Source organism: Argiope bruennichi, chromosome 8 (genome assembly GCF_947563725.1).
Source record: "Argiope bruennichi chromosome 8, qqArgBrue1.1, whole genome shotgun sequence".
In the NCBI taxonomy this organism is placed as follows: domain Eukaryota; kingdom Metazoa; phylum Arthropoda; class Arachnida; order Araneae; family Araneidae; genus Argiope; species Argiope bruennichi.
This window is the reverse complement of record NC_079158.1, coordinates 130,722,203-130,743,813: the sequence shown is the minus strand read 5'-3', so window position 1 is coordinate 130,743,813 and position 21,611 is coordinate 130,722,203. Positions and strand designations below refer to the sequence as shown.

General features: G+C 30.6%; 1 protein-coding gene across 1 annotated transcript in view; it reads right to left on the bottom strand.

Moving 5' to 3' along the window:
• LOC129981960 (orexin receptor type 2-like) overlaps positions 1–21,611 on the bottom strand; it is a 114,727-nt gene that overhangs the window by 30,151 nt on the left and 62,965 nt on the right. The window contains exons 2-3 of the mRNA XM_056093034.1: positions 20,141–20,537; positions 3,574–3,757 (exon numbers count right to left, since the gene is read on the bottom strand). Coding sequence (XP_055949009.1) covers positions 3,574–3,757; positions 20,141–20,537 — 581 coding nt within the window. The remainder of the gene's footprint in view (positions 1–3,573; positions 3,758–20,140; positions 20,538–21,611) is intronic.

Sequence of the window (21,611 nt, the reverse complement as noted above, 5' to 3'; positions counted from 1 at the left end):
CTGCATTTTGTGTCCTTATCAATAATTCATGCTCCTACCACTGGTCTGCCAAATTGAATGGCAACATACTGTTTTTCAAGCTGAACTCACCGCACTTCTTGAAGCAGTAAAGTATGCATCTCAGTTTTTAAACAACAATACTTTTAAAATACATGTCGACAATAGAGCTAGTATCATAGCATCTTCTAATCCAAACCAACAACAATACAAATGACAACAATACTGTTTTTCAAACTGAATTTACAGCACTTCTTAAAGCAGTAAAATATGCATCTCAGTTTTCAAAAAAGAGCACTTTTAAAATACATGTCGACAATAGAGCTAGTATCATGGCCTCTTCTAATCCAAAGAGTACAAACCAAATAGCAAGAGAAATTTTTGGTATCCTGCTTTCAAAACCAACAGTAGAAGTCTCGTGGGTTAAAGCACATGCGGGCAATATAGGCAATGAAAAAGCTGACCAATTGGCAAAGGACACAGCGCGAAATGGGCAATTTTATATATAAATAAATCTTCCTAAATCACATATAATAACCCTCCTCCGGAAAGACATGCTAGAAGAATGGCAAGGATATTGGAGCAATGTTTTCACAGGCAGAAAGGTTTTTAATATCCTTCTTTCAGTCAACCTTCATTCCACTAACTGGATCAGAGAGGATATTATTTTCTTCTCAGAACACGACCCTTTTCCGGCCTACTTCAAAAGGTTCAATCTGTCTGAGAGTGACCAGTGCAGTTGTGGTGGGATTGGCACCGCACTCCATTATGCTACGGAATGCATCCTCACAATCTCTTGGCATATGAAAAAACTATCACCAAGCCATAAATAGGAATGGCTGAAAAGCTGCCAGCAACTTCGTAGCCTGGTAAAAAATCCACAGTATAATCAAATTTATAAGTGAAAATAGAGACCGTTTCTTGCTTCAATCGCTCTCAATATCAAGTCTCTTACCAAGAAAGACTAAGGGATGAAACAAGCACAGTAATTTCCTGTCATACATTTCAATCCAACAGAGATTCTCTTCATTCCCATTTACCAAATTATTTTCCATCTGATTTTTTTAACTGCATCCTGATCTACTATATCATAAAAATAAGTGAACACAGAATATATGTATATTTTTACACATTTTATCTCTCAGCATGTTATTATTACAAATTATATTTCTAAGTTGAAAAATTTTGTAAACGGTCTCATTTTAATTTATTTTCTTGTATGCTTGTAAATTCTGTAATTATTTTTGTTGCGTTTTTTCTACTGTAAATATTCTTTTATTTAAATAAAATTCCCGTAACATGCCCACCAAACCGTTCAGTAACCAGAATGGTCCCGGATACAGGGGTATGAGACAGCGTTATATTCTGTAAATACCGCAACCTAGTTACGAATATTATAAAAAATTGTATTCAATGGTCCGAAATATTTATAATTGTGAATTATAAATCAAAAATTAAAAAAATAAAAGTAATTTAAAAAAAATCAATTTAAAAACATGCATTTTTTTTAATTTGCAAAAATGATTTTCCTTTTAATTGTGTAAAACAAATAAGATAAATATTTCTAAAAAATGTTTTTATTGCACTATTTAGGTTATTCCAAAATTGTCAAAATATATAATACTGATCTGAGGAACAAATAATAATATCAATTCTAAACGAAATCTATAAATTTATTCATAGTAAATCATTTAAAAAATATTTATACTATCCACTCAACTTACTAAGAAGTTTTATTTTAATAGTTCGCTTAATATTTAGAAGAACATTTATGGTATATTAATTATTATTTAATACGATACATTGCGTCATTCCATACAAGCTCTTTCGTTTGAATAAAACTATTTTTATACTTTTAGAAATAAGTTATGCCAATACCTTTTAATTCATCATCATGAAAGAAAATACATCCAGTTTCAAGAAAAATCTAGTCCACTTGAAACAGATAATGACTTACACTTTTTTTGAAAGATATAGAATGCCATGAAAACCTTAGAATTCTTTTCGTGATATTAATTAGCAGTTTTAAAAGTTTTTCATCTTCACTAAGCAGACATTCGACATTTTAATTCGAAGAAGAGCTTAATTGTTGTAAATTAAGGATTTGCTTAAGTCGAAATACTTACATAAAACTTCAATCTTCTATTGTTATAGACATACAACAAAACTTGAACAATTGCTTAAGAGTAGTTTATAAAGCGTCGGGGCTTTTGGAAAGATCTTTTGAGCTTTTCGGGGCAGCACTAATGAGCGACACAAAAGCGAGCTGCCTTGGTTAAAAGTGACATTTCAGCTGCAGCAATTACATTTTTATGAATAAATGAAAGTGAATTCATAACTCAAACCTCATAACGGAAACATTTTTTTTCACCTCAACAAAGCATTTGAATAAACAGGACTTCCCAGACATGGCAGAAGATCTAACCTGTTCAATTACTCATAAACGGAAGTTCTTGAAATCCGGGACGATCTTTAGAAAAGTATTTACTAGCAGTTCTCTCTGGCTGAAAAAAATTCTGATTCATTTCAATTGTTGTGGAACCTGTAGGAAGGTGCTAGAGTGATTTAGTCCCATCTGGGGTGGTAAGTTGATATATATATAATTTTTTTTTTCTTTTAGTGATACAAAATGACGAAGCAAAGATTCTAAGTCAAACAAAGGAATATTATTAAAGCTCGCTGAACTATTTTACCTGTAAAAGTGCTTGAAGAACTCATTATGCTTTCAAACGATGGCTCGTTTCGAAGAGCTTTATTTTAAATTTGCATGTTTCTTTTCAAAATGAAAGTTCGAGCTTACTCTCCAACGTTTGATATCATTCAATTAGGTTCACACTATAAAAATTAATTTGCAAAGAAAACTTTATTATCTTGTCAAATTTGAAAACAAGGTTGTGAGAGGAAAAATTGTAGAATTTTCTAGTTCGGAAGACCTCAAAACATATGTTTTTCTGATTATGAAGATATAGTAATTGAGAAAGCATATTAGATTTCAAGAGATCTTTACAGATTTTTCGAAAAACAAAATGGTTTCGAATTTGATAGTTATGATTATTCGAATGTTCTATATTATTAATTAAAACAGTAAGGGACATTTTAAAACATCCCAAATGTTTCTGGAGTCTTCTTTGGGAATGAGTTTTGCCAAATTACCATTTAATTAAAGCGTTTAATGTTCAAAAAATTAAACCCATTAAACTTATTCTGTATAAATAAATGAAATTCAACTATCCATGATAAAAATAATAAAGTATAGCCTATTTTTAAAAGAAATTATACGGAATCCACAGTAAATTTGATTTAGTAAAACTATGCGGTCGGGAAAGCAAGTTAAAAGGCAATGAATTCGGATGTTCATACAAAGTAAGAATGCGGCATAATGATAATGAAAGCAACTTAAGAGACGTCTAAGGGATGTAAATCTGATCTATTCATTTTATTAAGGCATAGCAGAGATGCTATACAACAACGTAGTGGAAATGCAAAGGACTTAAAGGAATCGTGGACAATTTGAAGGCCAGTTAATTTAACTCTTACTCTTCGGGCTAATAATAGAGCTGTGGGAAAATATTTCACCTGAGCGTGTTGATGAGGTGCACGGGCATGTAGCAAAGACCGAAGAGCACTACAACTGAGATGATCATCTTGGCTGCTTTCCGACGACTCCGGATCTGGGTCTCGATGCCCGCAGACGACGAGGACGACGTCGCGGTTGCGGAGGTCAGGCTAATGGCTCCATTCCCACTGCTCTTCACTACGGCTGGAGAAAAATAAACAAACCTTCAGAGATGCAACTAAATAAAGATACTTTTAATGTTGTCTTCACTCATGCGAGACCACAGAGGTATGTTTTGTCTGTATTTATGTTACTTTCTTAAAATGTTCATCAAATTGCTACTATAATAATGTGTATGCAAAAATGTGTTTAAGTTTGTCTCAGCGTGTATAAACATATATACAATATTTAAAGCACGAAAAGTATTTTTGCAAGATATACTTTAATACAGCGATTCTCAACCCGTGGGGCGCGCCCCCCTAGGGGGGCGCGAGCACACTAGAGGGGGTGCGTGGGAATATCCAAGAGAAAACATTATTTTAAGAAATTGATTAACTGACTGAAGGGAAAGCACACATATACATATAAAACAAAATACATTTCGACATATTTAATAACTTATTAAAGGAAAACGACTTACTAAGTCGAAATTTACTTAATCAAAACATACTAAATTAAAACAAATTTTATAATTATTAGTGACTTACTGGAGCCTGTCTTGCAGAGCGAAGTTTTTCGAAGGAAGGCTTAATATTAGAAATAGCCACTCTCAGTTCTGCCGAGATCTATATTTTGTCTTCAAAGAAGCGACAGCAGAAAATCCAGTTTCACAAAGGTAGGATGTTGAAAATGGTAATAGAATGCAAAATTCCCTTATTTTTAGTGCAGAAAAAGCATCCTCTATTGATGCCCAAAATTCAAATAGTGATTTATTACTAAATTGTCTATTAGTTTCGCCACTTGTCGTGAAGTCTATGAATTTTGCTTCCTCATCAATTCAGAGTCCTTCGGGAGTCTTATGAAATGGATCCCTAACTCACTTATAACTTGCTATCAGTTTGTCGTCAGAAAGAAAATACTTTTTAAAATTCTTTCCCAGCATGGCTAAATGATTTTCAGTGGTTACAAAAACCACTTTTACATGTTCTTCTTCAGCATTGTAAGTTTTAGTACAATCATCCATATTTGCAAACATTGTTGGATTTCTTTGCTTTAAATTTTTGCTCCACAATTCCATTTTTTTACAAAAAGTATCAACTTTATCACTCGTATACACCATATGCGTATTTGCTTCTTGTAGTGGAAAATTCAAATTATTTAATTTCTCGAATATGTCGACCAAGTAGCTCAATTTCATCACAAATAAACCATCGCGAAAATTCTCGGCCTCCGGTCTGTTTTCTTCTTCCAGGAAAATGGCGATTTCTTCTCTTAATTCATAAACACGTTGCAAAAATTTCTCACGTGATAATCATCTTGCCAAGCAATAAAATAATAACGATGAATGTACTGAACCCATGTCTTTACAAAGTGCAGAAAAGATTCTCGATTTCAGGGGTCTCATTTTTATATAATTTACTACGGTTACAACCGTAGTTAACACAATATTCAGACCAGGACTCATTTCTTTCGAAGTCAAAGCTTCTCTGTGGATCATCCAATGTGTCCAGACGCACTGAGGCGATTTTTGTTTTACAAGTGCTTGTATTTCTTGGAATTTTCCGGACATTGAACGAGCACCATCGGTGCATATTCCGACGCAATTTTTCCATTCTATGTTTGCCTCGTTCATAAAATCATTTAAAATAGCAAATAATGTGAGGGCCGTTGTTTTTTCTATTAATTTGCAGAAAATTAGTTCTTCTACAACTGACATATTATCACAAAATCGAACATAGGCAATTAAATGAGCATCTTTATTACTATCTGTTGCTTCATCAAGTAATCAAATTGCTTCAACATTGAAAACAATTTGTCATGCAACTTCGAGAAAAGCTGACACTGTACATCTTCAGCTATATCACCAATTCGACGAGCAACAGTATCATTTGAAACAGGTACGGACTGCAGTTGTTTTGAAAAATTATCTCCAAACATAGTTTCTACAATCTCAATAGCTGCTGGTAAAATAAGCTCTTCACCAATGGTGTGTGTGAGGTTTTTTACATCTGACAATTTTATATGAAACTTTGTAGGATGCAATTAAAGCTTTTTAATTCACAAAGGTTTTTAAAAATTATTTTTGCTTTTTATATGATTTTAATTCGAAGAATTCTCTGGGTTTGTTGACGTACTCACTATGAAGCGTTTCCAAATGTCATTTAAGTTTATTAGGTTTCATGCTGCCTGCGGCCAACATTTTTGAGCAAATGATACACAGGGGCCTTTCTTCTCCATTTACTTCAATACTGGTAAACCTAAAATTTTAGTATTCTTGAGATATTTTTTTGATTTTAGTTTTTAGCCGTCTGTGTGCTTGTTGAAGCTTGATTGTCGTCTAATGCTCGCTTACTTCAGCTGAAAAATTTATTCATGAATCTGCTGCCGTAAATATTTAATATAGTGAATTGCAATTAACACGAAAACATATATAACATACACATTCGCGATATATTCGATAGCGATAGAAGGATCGACTCGAATGAGACTGGCTGGAATAGAAACTTGCGTTATCGAACATTTACCTTTTTCTTATGAGAAAACATCTGCGCATGCTTGAGACGGCATCGGTCGTGTGGATTCTCTTCCACAAACATTACTTATTTTTTTCTCTTTTGTTTAGTCATACTTCTGTTTTATTTCTTTTATTATTCCAAAAAATGTATTCCCAGTTTCTAAATTTAGCTAACCCCATCTAGGTCAACTTTCATTAACGAATTTTTCTAATTTCATATTCTTTTAACGTTATCTCCCTGTGTGGACTTCATTTCAAATATAATATTTAAATTTTCCCCGCTTTCATTCGCTTCATCTGTTCACTGCCCGCTTGGCAAAATGCCAGATGTGATTTCTCGCCAATGTTGGCTCGCTTTTACTCTGTTTTTGTCAGTTAGTTAAAAATAATTTAAAAACAGAATACAAAGTATAGAATATACATAATTGTTGTATATATTTTATTGTAAGCGGGGGGGTGGGGGTGAGATGAAAATTAGGATTTAAAACTGGGCAGCGAATACTGAAAGGTTGAGAAACGCTGCTTTAATATATATTTATAGTATAGTTTTTCTCTAATTTTGATATATATATATATATATATATATATATATATATATATATATATATATATATATATATATATATATATATATATATATATATATATATATATATATATATATATTAAAATTAGGGAAAAACTATACAAGGCTAATTTCAGTATGACTAAAAAGTAAAGTTTTGAAATTTAAAAAGGTACAAAAATGGTATTTGTGCGATAAACAGATACGAAGATATTGAGGAAAGCATTTCAATTAATTTAGAAGTAAAATTCAGAATACTCTCTTTATGAGCATCTAAGGTCAAAGAAATAACTGCCCACTAAATATGGTAGCTCTGGATTGGATTGTGGGATTTAATGACGCAAGAACCATTTTTGATTTTACTGCGCCAGACACATGGTTAGAATATAAAAAGGGCATATTTATGCAAAAATCTGTAAAAGTAGAAACTGATTAAAAAAATTACATGGCATTGTCTCTTAATATTGTAAACAAGGTGTAAAAAATGGCAGCAAAATGAAACATTAAATAATATAATCAATTGCTTTTAAAAATTTAAAGAGATTTTTTCTTGGGAATGTTAGCTCTGGATATAATTGTCTGTTCTATAGAGTGTTTTCAGCGATTTTTGCATGATGTATGTCACCTCATCCAATTTTAAGAATTTTTCCACCATACACATTATCATGTTAAAATATTAAAGGAAATAGATGTTTGCTATTATAAGATGGATCATTACGGGACTTGCAGCCCTTTTTTTTTTTTTAATCAGATACTTTTAGAGTCGGCACAGATTCCACTAAAAAATTTTCATGCACTCGGGTCTCATATACATTATATTACTATAGATCCAACTTTCTTACATGCAGTTGTCATACCTTGCCAAGAAAATATATCTGAGGAATGTATCATTAAAATATCACCCATCATTACAGTGGAAAATGGCTAGAGGTGACAGCCTCTTCATTGTTTCACCATGAAGGCTGTTGCAATCAATTTGAATCCTTATCATAGTATCATAGCATTCCTGTACCACAAGAGTGGTGGAATGACCACCTTCTTTGCAGAATGTCTGAAATTAAATTCTGAAAACGAAAATACAGATATTCTACCTTGCCAAGAAAATATATCTAAGGAATGTATCATTAAAATATCCCCTATCATTACAGTGGAATTATTTGCGAGCAACAAATAGCATTTATATTATTTATTTTTATTATCTTAGCTTTGTGCCTAATTTGAATAAAATTGTCTCAGTTCTCTTTGTATTCAGTCAAAATTATTTGAATCAATGAGCATTCTTATAAATGTATTATATAATTAAGTCAAATATTTGGTACAGGCTTTTTTTATTTGTTACAGATCAATAGAACTAGATTAAAAGCTCTTGACTATTATATTTCGCTCTATCATCGTTTAATAGGATCACTGAAAGACATGCCGTGATGTAGAACAGAGAAGCTACAAACTGCGAAAACCCAATATGAGCAACAGCACATTTTATCTAATTGGAGGCTCACTTACAATTTGTTCATCCTCGAATCGTTCCTTCTCTTGCTAAATCAGCAGTTGATTTCAATATTAAATTATCGACGTTAATTTTAAAAGTAACACATGTTTATTGAATTTCAAGTTTTACATCGTGAATGGCATAGTCAATTTTAAATCACTAAATCTCTCAAAAATTGAAAGATAAGGGATCAATGTAAAGAGAGTGAGAAAAGAATGTTGGAGTCTTATAATATTCTTTTTATTCATTAAAAAATTACTTAAGAAAGTGAAATATTTCTTTGTCATTTACTTATATATTTAAACACTCAGAAATATCAAGGAAACGATCAATGGAAAAGTGCACCGTCTGTATGATACGCGATCTAATTCATATTGAAACTTATATTATTGGAAAAAGTTTTACATTTAAAAAAAATAGCTAAAAATGGAAATATTTCAGTGGCAAAAATCGATATCATTGAAAAAATAATCTTTCGAATTTTAAAATAATACAAAAAGTAATTTTATGCTGCAATAGTTTTGTAAACTATCACAGAAAAACTAAAACTCACTACCCAGAGTCCTCTAAACTTTTGACTCATAAAACTCCAATTAAATTTCAAATGAAATAATAAGAGGTGCAATTGATATCATGCATATTATATATGCGCCAAGTTTAGTAGATTTACATAAAGCAGTATGCTCTGTAAAATGCTAGCACACGCATTCATTTTTATTTTAAAAAATACATTAATAATTCAATAAACTGGAAAGATCCGGTTACCATCTTAATATTCATACCTTCATTGCTTGCTCTTCAAAAAACTGTTAGGAATTACCCCATTAAAGATGAAGCTATTCAATATAAATATAATTTGAAAGTTGATCCATGAGATGAGATAAGGCTCAACAAGGGGATCAAATTAATGATTGCTTGCGGTAAAGCAACTATTGGATTTACGAATTCATATGATGGGAAATTAACCACAAGATATTGATGAATTCATAATGAATGAGTAGATATGCAAGTCCCAACGAACATAATTTTGAAGCATAAACGATTTCCATTTCTTTATTAGAATTTTAATGGGATATTTATAAGCAATACAGCATGAATGAAGGCCTACATCTTCGTAGAATATCGGATGCACTGGATAGAAATCGGATAGAGATATCGATACACTTTCAAAACGAGAGCCTTCGGCGTTTTAAAATTTTATTATCAAAATAATAAAAGAAGAACAATTTAGAATCCATCATTTTGTTTAAAATGTCAAGATCTGTCCAGTCAGTAATGAATATTATTTCCTATTCAGCATAATATTTTACATAAATAAAAGTTTATAATTTTTTCTGAATTTTCGCGCAAGAAATATAAAAATTTCTGTTGTCGCTACTCCTACTTTAAAAATGTCTAAATTCTTTGAAATCGCCGTTTTTTTTTTTTTTTTTTTTTTTTTTTTTTACTTTCCTGCGTTTATAGACATATGAATTTTCTAAACCCAGGATGTTTGCAGAAAAAAATATAAATCGAGAGCGAAATGAGCTAGGTTAATGAAATTCGGCTCGTGGCTTTAACCAAAATATATGAATCAAATTTTTAAGGAAATTCATCCAAGTAAAATACATCTATCTTTTCTCCCGTCTCTCTCTCTCTCTCATTCAAAAATGTAAGAATATAAATAGATTAAATTCAGTTTGTAATTTATCTTCTCAATTATGGATACATATCAGGTTTTGCAATAAATATAATAATGAGTGTTCTGTCTGTCAATCCGTCTTGTCGTTTGTATATGAATGAGTTTTTGTAAGATCTTGTAAAATTCAATTCGCACATTCATTTCATTTCCCTATTGCTAAGAAGAGTAAAATGCGTGTGCTCTTGTTAGCTAAAATTGACCTTTCATCAACGGAAAGGGAAAATAATTTTTTCCCACCTCGTTATTGGTTTGGCAGCAACATTTCTGGTGTAGAATTTCCTGCTCATAGCACTACCATTCTTATGACAGATGATTTAAAATACATATTGGATAATGAAATGGAGACACCATAACTGAGAGAATGACATTTTTAATTTTGGTGCTTGATGAAATATGTCAGCCAATTGGCATATTCATCTAGTGAATAAAGGGTGCTGTATTAATAAATGCATCGCCACTCTTATACCAAAATATCGTAAATTAAACTTGGCAGAAGATTTTCTTTGAGGCAAATCACTCATATGTAAATCAGCTCTGAAATGGTTGTAAGTGACGTATGACTGCTATATGTTGCCAGAAAATGCATGATGTCTTTATTGATTTTAACTGCTACATTTAAATGAAGTTTGTTTTCCTAAGACGTTTTCGTCGTACAATATTTTAGCATAGCAGCGATGATATTGATATTTTTCAGTCAACCTTTCTTTCGTTATTATTTAAATGTGCCTTACCAATTAATCGATGCTATAAAATGATTTACTTGACTTGTAGAGGAATTCAATAACTGATTATTCATTTACTTTACACACGCTGATTAAAGTACTGAATTCTGTCTTTTGGCCAAATGCAAAATTGGACTAAGATTAACCTTTTCAAGGACAAAAATGTTGGCTCTGATTCAAACTTCAAGGCTCAAAATGTTGAACCCTGATTCTATTCTAGGCCCCTTTTTTGTTCATTTATAGTCCACGGGAGTATTCTACTATTGACTTTCTTGTTTTCTTGCACAGAATGGTATGTTTTAAGCTAAGCTTCATAGAATAGAGCAGTCATTTCAGATTTATTTCTGCATCCAAAATATTCTAAAATTCCAACCTGGAATATATATTAATAAAATATAATTTTGGTATCAGGACTTCCAAATTTCTTACAATTATCTTTTGTAATGTTGAGTTCCGCTCTCATACACATAGATAAGTAAACTGACTGTGTACTTTTTTGGCGGATTTCGTTCAAAATTCGATACAGAATTTAAATTTAGGAAGTAGATGTCTTACGCTAAAGTTTAGCCATCTATCTAGTTATGTTTTAGCTTTATCACTTTTAAACACATATGAATACGAAACAAACATATATGAATATAAAATTTAAGCCCATTTAATGATTTCATTCAAAATTTGTGGAACATGGATAATTTTTCTCATAAAACTTTCATCCTTTCATCTATTTTGCACCATTCATTTTTGAATCTTGTTGACGGATAGACACAATTCCAGAAATCGATGTTTCAAAACTGATGTAAGTCTGAAATACGGATGATCAGGAAAATGCTATGTCTCCTAATATACACGTTATATGGAAATATACATTTCCCATTCACAGCCAGCGGAAGTTTTCTCCACGAAATACCTAAGGTCCTGAATATTTTAAAAGATTTTGACAAACAATTATTATGAAATATATTTGATAATTTATTATATATATATATTTGAAGTGAATCTAGCATTTTTATTAAATTCGTACATATTCCGAGTATACACTGTGGATGCCTTTTCTACTACCGATTAAAACCAAAATTGAAGCAAAAATTGCGTTTGTATGCGCGTGAAAGTACAAAGCGGAAAGTGACCAATTCTTTGACTGATTAAGCTCAGAATTAGATAAGAGGCTGATAAAGAGAATTAGATAAATGCTAGAACTACTACCAAATTTTGTCGACATAATTTTTTATTTCATGTAATTATAGAGATCTCTTCTGCTCAAATGTTTCTTTATAAGCTTGTACTTGATTCGTTAAATCATTTGATTTTGCCAAAATTTATTCCAAGTAGAAAAGCCTGAGGATTATATTAAATAAAAATAGTTAAAAAAATAGGCGCTAGAATGAAAAAAAAAATGAATGTCCAGAAAGAATTCGGCCAGGAGATTTTATGAAAGGCCACTTTCGGACAGGAATTCAAGCCAGGAACTTTTTCTCTAATTTAATTCACAAATATAAATTTTGAAGACTTTTTGAGGAATTTTACTGTTGGGAACAAGCAGAGATAATTTAAAGAACACGTTTTAACTTTAATCTTTTATTTTTTAAGCCAGCATTCTCTTATCTAATCCAGTTTTTCCAATACTATTTGCGTTATACGTAATAGAAGAATTATATTTGCTCTATTAATAACGTTTTCAAATGTTGTCAGTCTTTTTAATAATATTTATAAATAAAACATAAATTATTTGCTATCTTGTTTAAAAGATTAGTAATAAAATTCTCTTTTAAACTTTTTATTCGTTTCTGTAATAAATTGTTGACAAAAATCTCTCTCTCTCTTTTCTGAAACTGCTCACATTATTATTAATCCTTCCCTTCATTTAATCCGTGATTTTAATCTTTCACTCTGAGTGCCCTCCCAAAGGCTAATAACATGTTCTACGCATTTTAGCAACAAAAGTATACATATGTCGATCAATTGAAATCAAGATCTTTTTAATTTTTACCATTCTCTCAAAATGTCAGATTATATAATATCTAATTTCCTATTGTAACATGTCACTTTTCTACATATATAAAGCCTTCATAATTTCCATGATTACATATAATTTGTTTCATTTATCTTATCTAATTTTTTTTATGCTAACTATAAATAATGTAGCATGATTAACGAAAATTTGTATCAACAAAACCTCTTTATAAAGGGGAAACAAACAATCTTAATTATTCGTATTCTAACGATTTCCTAAGAATACGAGAGGTTCAGTGAGGAAGAGATTGTCTATTTCTTAGCAGTAACTTCTATCTTTCCTACCCTGTTCTTTTTGTTGCTCAATAGATGGTGCTGAATATTTTCTATAATTTTATTGTGTAAGGCATACGCTTTCATATGCACTTTTTATTTTTCACAAATGACTAGTTCTTTCTCCTTCTTTTCTCAAATTTGGTTAAGTCTAAACCTTTTCATCATTGATATATTAAAGAAAAATTATGAATTCTCAGAAAATGTTCTCAATTTTGGGTATCTGTCCATATTTGGTGCTTCAAATCTCTAAAATTTTTATATTTCACCTTTTATTGGCTGATTTCGGCTGTGCCTAAATTTTCAATGCTGAATTTCGTGTCATTTTGTTTATCATTCTTCATTTTTCTATTTTTGCATTGTGTGTCATTTCTTCTTGTTATGTCTTGAAATCTCAATTTCTTAAGACATTCGGGCTATAAAAGGATTCATCTTTGGATGAGGGTCAGGCAACAAACAGGAAAAAATCCTTGTTTCGAATGCTTGTACGAAGATGATGCTTAATAAAGTCGTTAAGTCTAATGCAATTTTTCATTTTCATTTTATTTTTATCCACTATAATTTTCAGATTTTCTTTCGATTTTCAGATTTCGAATAAATTGTGTGTAATATTTTATTCTTTTAGATATTAAACCACTTTCGCTCTATAATTGCAGTGTTTTTCCTAAAACAGATTTCTAATTTTCACGCATAATTTTCCTCCTCTCGCTCGTGGATATTAAGTACGCAATGTGAGAATTTTATTTTCCATTCTTTCTTTTTATTTAGTTTCTCTCGTCCAGTGCACTCAAAGATTCTCAAAACATTAAAGTTCGGTATGTAGTTATCTTTCATTGAAAGTAGAATCTAAAAAATATATCATTGTGTTGTAAGAGATACGATTATTTGGAACCCAGGAAATTTGAAAGACTTCATAATTCAAAAGAGATGGCGGCACTAAAATCAAAATCACTTTCGATTAAAAAAATCGTGTGGGTATACAAATTAATATCGATTAAAAATAATTTGTAGATAAGTATTGATAAATCAAAACATATTTCATTTTCAAAAAACTTATTTATGAAATTAGAACACACATTTCCCCCCTTTTATTTCAAAAATGTCTTCGAAATATTTCTTATAAATTTTTTTCAAAAATTATAATTTAGATTATGTGTAGCAGAGAAGCTGTGAAACGTTTTACATGAGCAGAAGAAATGAGAAGGTGCAGCAACTTTAATTAAAATGTGTGCTTTAAAATTCTCGACATTTTAATAAAATGTCACATCAATGCCGTGAAAGCACATGTATAATGGAGCATTTGTAGAAAATATTTCATTAATAATATATATTCATTTCTGCAAAAATATTTCATTTTACAATTTATTAATGCTGTATTATATTTGTATGCTTTACGAGCCGGCCTATTTTGATAAAATTGAAATTTCCAAATTGGGTTCAAAGTTAACATGTCCATGGAGCATAAAAGTATAAAAAAAAGATAGAAATTAATTTTGGACATTCTATTATCAGCAAGAGCAATCGTAAGGAGCTCATGGCGTGAGCTTATGATTTTCATTTCCTAACACATTCTACAATATTTAGTAATATTATTCCATTGAATATCCGGTAATTGTTTAGATGTAAAGCACCAAATGATTAACATAAAATAATAAATGTCTTTGGGGAAAAAGAGAAACAAAATGAAGAATGTCTAGATTTTTTTCCTAAGAAGTTGTGATATGAAAGAAAGATGTTAAAGTACGAAAAAAGGGATAACTTTAATTAATATCTAAATAAACAGAAAATAAAATATTTATTTTATAAAACTGGAAACAACACCGACAAATAAGGAAACGAGACTGACATCAAAAGCTTATTGCGCTTAATCTGTGATTTGTATCACTCAAATGAATGATTCCATTGGCAATATTTCGAGCAGTGACGAATATCTCATAACAAATCAGAATTGGGTGCTTTTGGTTAAGCACTTAATAATAATGTTATTGCACAGACGGTTACTTTACAATTTTTTTTTTAAGAATTCCCTTTATAAAGATAAAAATTTATAAATAATGTAACATTCTGAAATGCAATGAAAGCATTAAAGTTCGTCACAGGGTAAGGGATTTATGACCGCCATTATATTAAAAAATCTGCTAAAACTAATTCACTTAATTACTTCCTATGTTCATTCTGCCATTCATAAGACTCCTCTCAGTGTTTATTTTTCATGAAAGATTACGTCTATTTTTATTTTACACTTTTGGCGATGAAATACAGTTTGTTTAGTATGCACTTTTCATTGGGAAACAAAAGAGAAATCTTTAAAAAACGGCAGTAACATAAAAATCTTTATTTTGAACATTTATATCCCCAAAACGCTAATCTTGAATATGAAGCAATATTTAATGATATGTGCTTTTCTTCATTTCACATTTTCAAAAATAGTCGCTTTCTTATCAAAGAATTTAAAAAAATTTCATTTGAAGTAATGTAATATTCAAATTATTTAATTCAGTCAATTGCTGGATCAATCAATATTTTTTTCGTTTCATGTCATAGGAGCTTTCCAAATAAACCAATAATTTTACTCCCCATTATCTCCATGATTTATGACGTCATTACATGTGTAGTTAGATTTATTGCTAATGTAAAATAGCCGCGTTATGTACAATATATGTTTTTTTAATGGGGTATATCTGCAGCTTTGCCATTTATTAACGGATTTTCACAAAATGGATGGTTCGAGGGAATACGTTTATTTCAATCGAGAAATCATTTAACCAAGTTAATTTAATAGTATTTCAAATTTTTCCTTTAAGAAACCGAGAGTGTTGAATGACTTGATCTATCAAGCTCTTTCTATGTATCTGTGTCAGATTTTTCTTGGTAATTCCCTGTGGTTGCTTCATTCGACGCGCTGGAAATTCAGTCAGAAGAGGAACATTACTCTAAAGACCAAATGTTCAATGAATGTCATCTTGTTTATAAAATAACTGAAATTTCGGAAAAATAATCAAATGCAATTCAGATTTATTTTAACATAGGCGTACGAATTATGAATATTTTATTGTTTTTTATTTAAATATCGAAATCTTTTCATTCAATTAATTCAATTCAATAATCAATAATCATCCTTTTTAGTTGATCCCGATTTCTTCATTCACTTGCTTTTACAACGAATGAAATAAGTGGTTTAAGTTACTTTCCTTTTTTTTAAATCCCTGATAGATGAAATAATCACTGCCCATTAAAATGTGAGAATATTTTTTTTCAGGTGTAAACGATTGTTAATCAAATAGAAGATTGATTATGTTCCATATAGCATTTTTTAATAATAAAAATACTTTACATATGAGTTAACAAATGATTTCTGTTAGATTTCTGACGGATGATTTACATGCAGCTTCGGAAGGCGTCTCCCTACATGTTAGCCTCGCGAACTAATTTGGGTTTTCTGTAATCACTCTTCAGATAATTTTATTCCACAACCTTCCACCCATTCTGTATGAACATAGGGTATTTTACCATGAACCGTTATTGGATTTCACACTTTCTAAGAGAGTCTGAAGACATCCTGAAGAGTTAATCATTATATTATCATTTCTTTTCTAAAAAAATCAATCAGAGTATGGTCATATATACCCCTCGTCCTCATTGAGATATGAATCTTTGAAACTGCTTTAACGACTTTTTTTTCCTTTGAAAGATGTTGTTTTATCATTATATCTATATAAAAATTTTCTTCTGTTATTTTCTTTTGAGAAACTTAGTTACGGTTGGTTTCTAAAATAGTGAAAAAATAACAATTTTGCGTGTTCTACAACCCTTAATAGAAATCATTTTTATTTCTAAGAACTCTGGTAAATAAGAGTTTAAATAAATCTATATTTCTTTTAAATGCAACAAATTCATTCCTTTGTTTCACCTTCCCTCTCGCCTAAAGCATTTGCCCGGTCCATCCCACATTAGACATGCCACTGTGTCTGAACGAAACCTCTAATACATTCTGTAGCCGTTTTGGTAATGGAAATGCCAAAATTAAAAGGTTTTATTGCATTTACATGTTGTTTATTCCTTTTCTTTTTTCTTGTCTTCTTTGAACTAATTCTGACGAAGATATTATTGAACCTGTAGTCTACGTAATTCCGAATCTTCTTTGATCCTACCCCTATCTCAAGATTGTAGGTGCTGAATCAACCTGTTCATTTTCCAAAGATTGCAACTGGAGTTTCTTTTAATTCTTAACCAAATGCCTCTTGTTGTTTAAACTATCTACGAAGCAATGAATTGTTGAGATAAATAGTATATAAAGATGAATAATGATCCAAGCGGAAATAATTACAAAGCCAGTACAACTGAAAAGAATTTCAAAGGGCAGTGCCTTGTTCTAAAGGAAAAGATACGCTATTTGGTACACAATTTTGAAAAAAAAATACTCCCTTTATATCTAGATTAACAAGTAATAAAGATTAAAAAAACAGGCATTATATTATTCAAAGAATTTCATCACGGATTTCGCTGAGGTTGACAGATGCTTTGAATGAAATTTTAAGAACATTGAGATGAAAGTTGTTGTTACCTTTTTCTGCTACAAAGAAAAGAATGCCCATAGATTACTGTTAATCATGCAATTATATTTTACAAATAACTCGAAATTATTTGTAGATTTATTTATGTCTGGTTTTAGTTTATTTCTTTCTTTCCGATAATCTCACCATAACTTTATTATGTCACAGATTAAAATCGACCCACATTGCGTCAGATTGTTAAACTTTTTAACACAAATTATTTGGAGTCTTTTATGAATAAATAAATAATGCAATAAAAAAATGAACTTCACTCAAATGACCTTTTTCAAATAATTTTTAACTGTAAGTAAGTCAACGCTTTCGCTAAGGTTTTTAAATGATCCCTTTCCCGTGAATATCCAAACAATGCGAATTCATTTACGCTTATTTTAAAACTGTATTTACATTGTCCAGATTCGGCATAACTTCTCAAAAAATGAGGGCTACAAAGTTTTTATGAATGAACTAGGAGCTTAATCCTTAAAATTGTACACTGTTATTTTTAAGCAATGAAAGAACATTTCATGTCTAGTGGTCAAAAATATTTTAAATGTTAAAAATGTTCTTGGTATTTTGTTAATTAATAAAATCTTATTTTGTGGAATCATATTTATAAAAATATTATAAGTAGGAGCTAGATTTATCACTCATTTAGAAGAAAGAAAACTAGCCCTCCAATGGCTAAAAAAAAAAAAAAATTCGTTTATAAATAGAGAAAAAATTGACACTTTTTTTTTCTGAGCCAATACCACAGTTTGTAAAATAAATGTGGTTCTTTCATTCTTCCGTACACAAAGAGTAAAACATTTCCTTTAAAATCATAGGTTTATGGTATCCATGCTTCAAGATATAATTTAAAGTTGAGATATCTTAATAAAACTTCGGATTATATTTTATGAAAATGAATTATTTTAACAAAAAAACAAACAAAAAAAACATTGCAAAATTCTGTATTGAGTAATTTTTTTAATAAACTCTTAAGCCCATTTTTTTTTCATTTATTAACAAAAAGGTGTTATAATATTTAGCTTTAGATATTTCTGTTTTTTTCCAGCTTCATTTTATTAGAATATTGGAGTTACGCAACGAACAACACTATGGAACATAATAGAGATTTAAATTGTAAAATTTTCTCATTCATACATTATGATGTTTCAATATTTGCCTCAACAAGAAGTAATGCATTCCCACATACCACTTTGCAAATGACTGTAAGATAATCTTACCTGATTGTCAATGGCACCAAATTTTTCCGAATAGTGTAGCTGAATCTTTAGTTACCACGAAATACATTGCACATGCGAAGCGTTTCTTTTATGAAGTGAAATTGTTTTTGAAAAGTAAGTGTAGGTATGAAATAGACAGCAATTAAATAAAAAAACTTCTCGTCTACAATAATCGACAACTCCTATCGAATCTAGCCGGAATGTCATTTATCTTCTACTATGACGAATATGAGCATTTGCATGAATATTGAAGCTCTACCGGCCAAAAAGTTTCACTTAAAAATACAGAACTTAGCATAAATATATCTTGAAGGATGGGAATGTGAACCTCAGAGAAATTTTGAAATAATTTTAATCAACTAAAAATTAAGCATTTTTATAATATATATATATATATATATATATATATATATATATATATATATATATATATATATATATATATATATATATATATATATATATATATATATATATATATATAAAATTTATATATTAATATTTGTATATATAATAATATATTATATATATATTAATTTTAAAATTCTATATTATTAATTATTAGTTTTGTATTATTTAAGGCAAACATGGTTTATGTGTCCCCTCTAATCGGAGCCCACTATCTAATTTCTAGGTTAGGATTATGTATATGCATTTAATAGGGAGAAATATCCTAAATGAAGTAGAGAATATTATATCATATAGATTGAGTTCATAAATGTTCTGATGAATTACAAAATCTTAAATTTCTATCTAGACCCACAGTGCTACCAGTCATTCTCAGTGAAATATCCTTAAGATACTAAAATTTTTAACAAAAAAGTCCCACATAATTGCATCATCATTATCCTAGAATAATGACATTCAAGATTTCATAACTCGGTCAGATTTGACTAGAATATTGAAACCTTTTTTTTTTTTTTTTTTTTTTTTTTTCTAATTTAAAAACCAGGGACGAAAAATAATTTCAGATATTGGACAAATTATAAGCATATTCTATAATTACATAAGACTTCAATGCTGAATGATTATATCTTCTGTACTTATATTTAAAAATATATATATGATTAGTTTCAGCTAAAATCACACTCCACAACTTAGTTTATGCGGCATGGTTACGGCAGTGTGGTTAAAAAGGGTGATACTGAAGATTTTATGCCATTCAGCTATGTTTTAGCATAAAATCATTAAAATGATTTTAGGAATTATATATTCTGTTAACTCTTGATATTCTAAACAATATTAAACCTGCATAGTCCTCTTTCAGCGCCCCAGTCACCCATGATTCACAGATCATCTATTCCATTCGGTGCTCGCATGCATAAATACACAAAACTTGTGAGTGCAAAGAAATACAACACCGCAATTCAATGAGAGTTCAAGTGACCATTCACCTGTTCTGATTTGTCTGGAATTGACTTCCGCGCTGCCCGGTATGTTTCGGTTCCAGAGCACCTTGACGATCTGGTAGTAGAAGAAAGACATGAATAGGAATGGGAAGAAGTAGAGGAAGAAGACGATGAGCAGCTGGTAGATCTTGGTGTAGTGGTTGCTCCAGGTGTAGGTGCAGTCGGTGAAATAGTGCGTCTCCACGCGGAGGGCGGAGCTGCGGCGGGTGTCCATAACGAGGGCATCAGGCAGCACCAGGAGCAGGGACGTCACCCAGATGATGATGATGGCCTTCTTTGCTCGACTGGCGGTGCTCTTGAACTTGAGGGGATGGCAGATGGCGTACCACCGGTCAATGGAGATGAACGTCAAAGTCAGCACCGATACGGACACAGAAACACTCTGCGGAAGAATAGGACAATGTTTGTTAGATAGGATACAAAAAAGATGAAAGGAAACAACCGAAGCAGGCATCTAACGTCATATTCAATGCGATATTTCTCCATCTTAACGTAACATTTCTCTTTTAAACATCTAATAAATCTTTGTATTTCCTAATATTTTAAGTCACTGGGAATATTGTTAGATGTAACTCTACATTGTTCCTAAAAATTAAAAAAAAATAATAAGAAAATTGGTTATTTCTAGCAAATAATAAATAAAAATTAACTGAAGAGAAATTCGAAGTACAAAACCAGCTTCTAGAGAAGTAAGCCGAGAAAGCTTTATAGCAGATTGTTGCTATTTACAGATAACTGCAAGTACTAGCAAAACTGCACCCCTTGTGATCTTCTCTAATGGTATTCATGCTGGTATCAGATTAACTATAAGCAGGAAATTTCAAGAATAGCAGCTCTGTGTAAGACACCGATCAGCTTGTGCACCCTACAATGAATCATCGAAATATGAGGCCAATTCATTAATTAATTTTATATTTCAATGAATTAACATTACATTTACATCTTAATTTAATGGCAAAGTCTTTCATAAATCCTGCATTTATTACATCCAAAGTTTATATTTTAAAATTCATCAAATTGTCAAACTCTGCCTCTCTGAAGCCAAAAGTTTGAGCTAGTACTCATGGGTATTGAAGGAAGGAGATCTTCAGCATTCACAAGCTGCTTAATGCAGCAATAAGTTATGAGCCCGTTTTCTCATGAAAAAAATACTACTATTATATTATTACAACACTTTTTCTGAGCTTGAAATATCGTTGTCGTTCCTGTTTATCATTTGAGATAAATGCTTTCCAGGTTGAAACTGATCGTACGAACATAGATCTCATGTTTTTTTTTCTTTTCTGTTTGTATTTTTGGCACAGGACACAAGTCTGTTACTTCTGCCAAAATTTTGAAACACTATTTGAGTAATGTTTTTAACAGATATTTTTTCAATTCCAAAAAATAAAAACAAATAAATAAGTAAAAAATTTTATAATAATAATTTTTTTGAATTTTGTCCCTTAAATTTTGG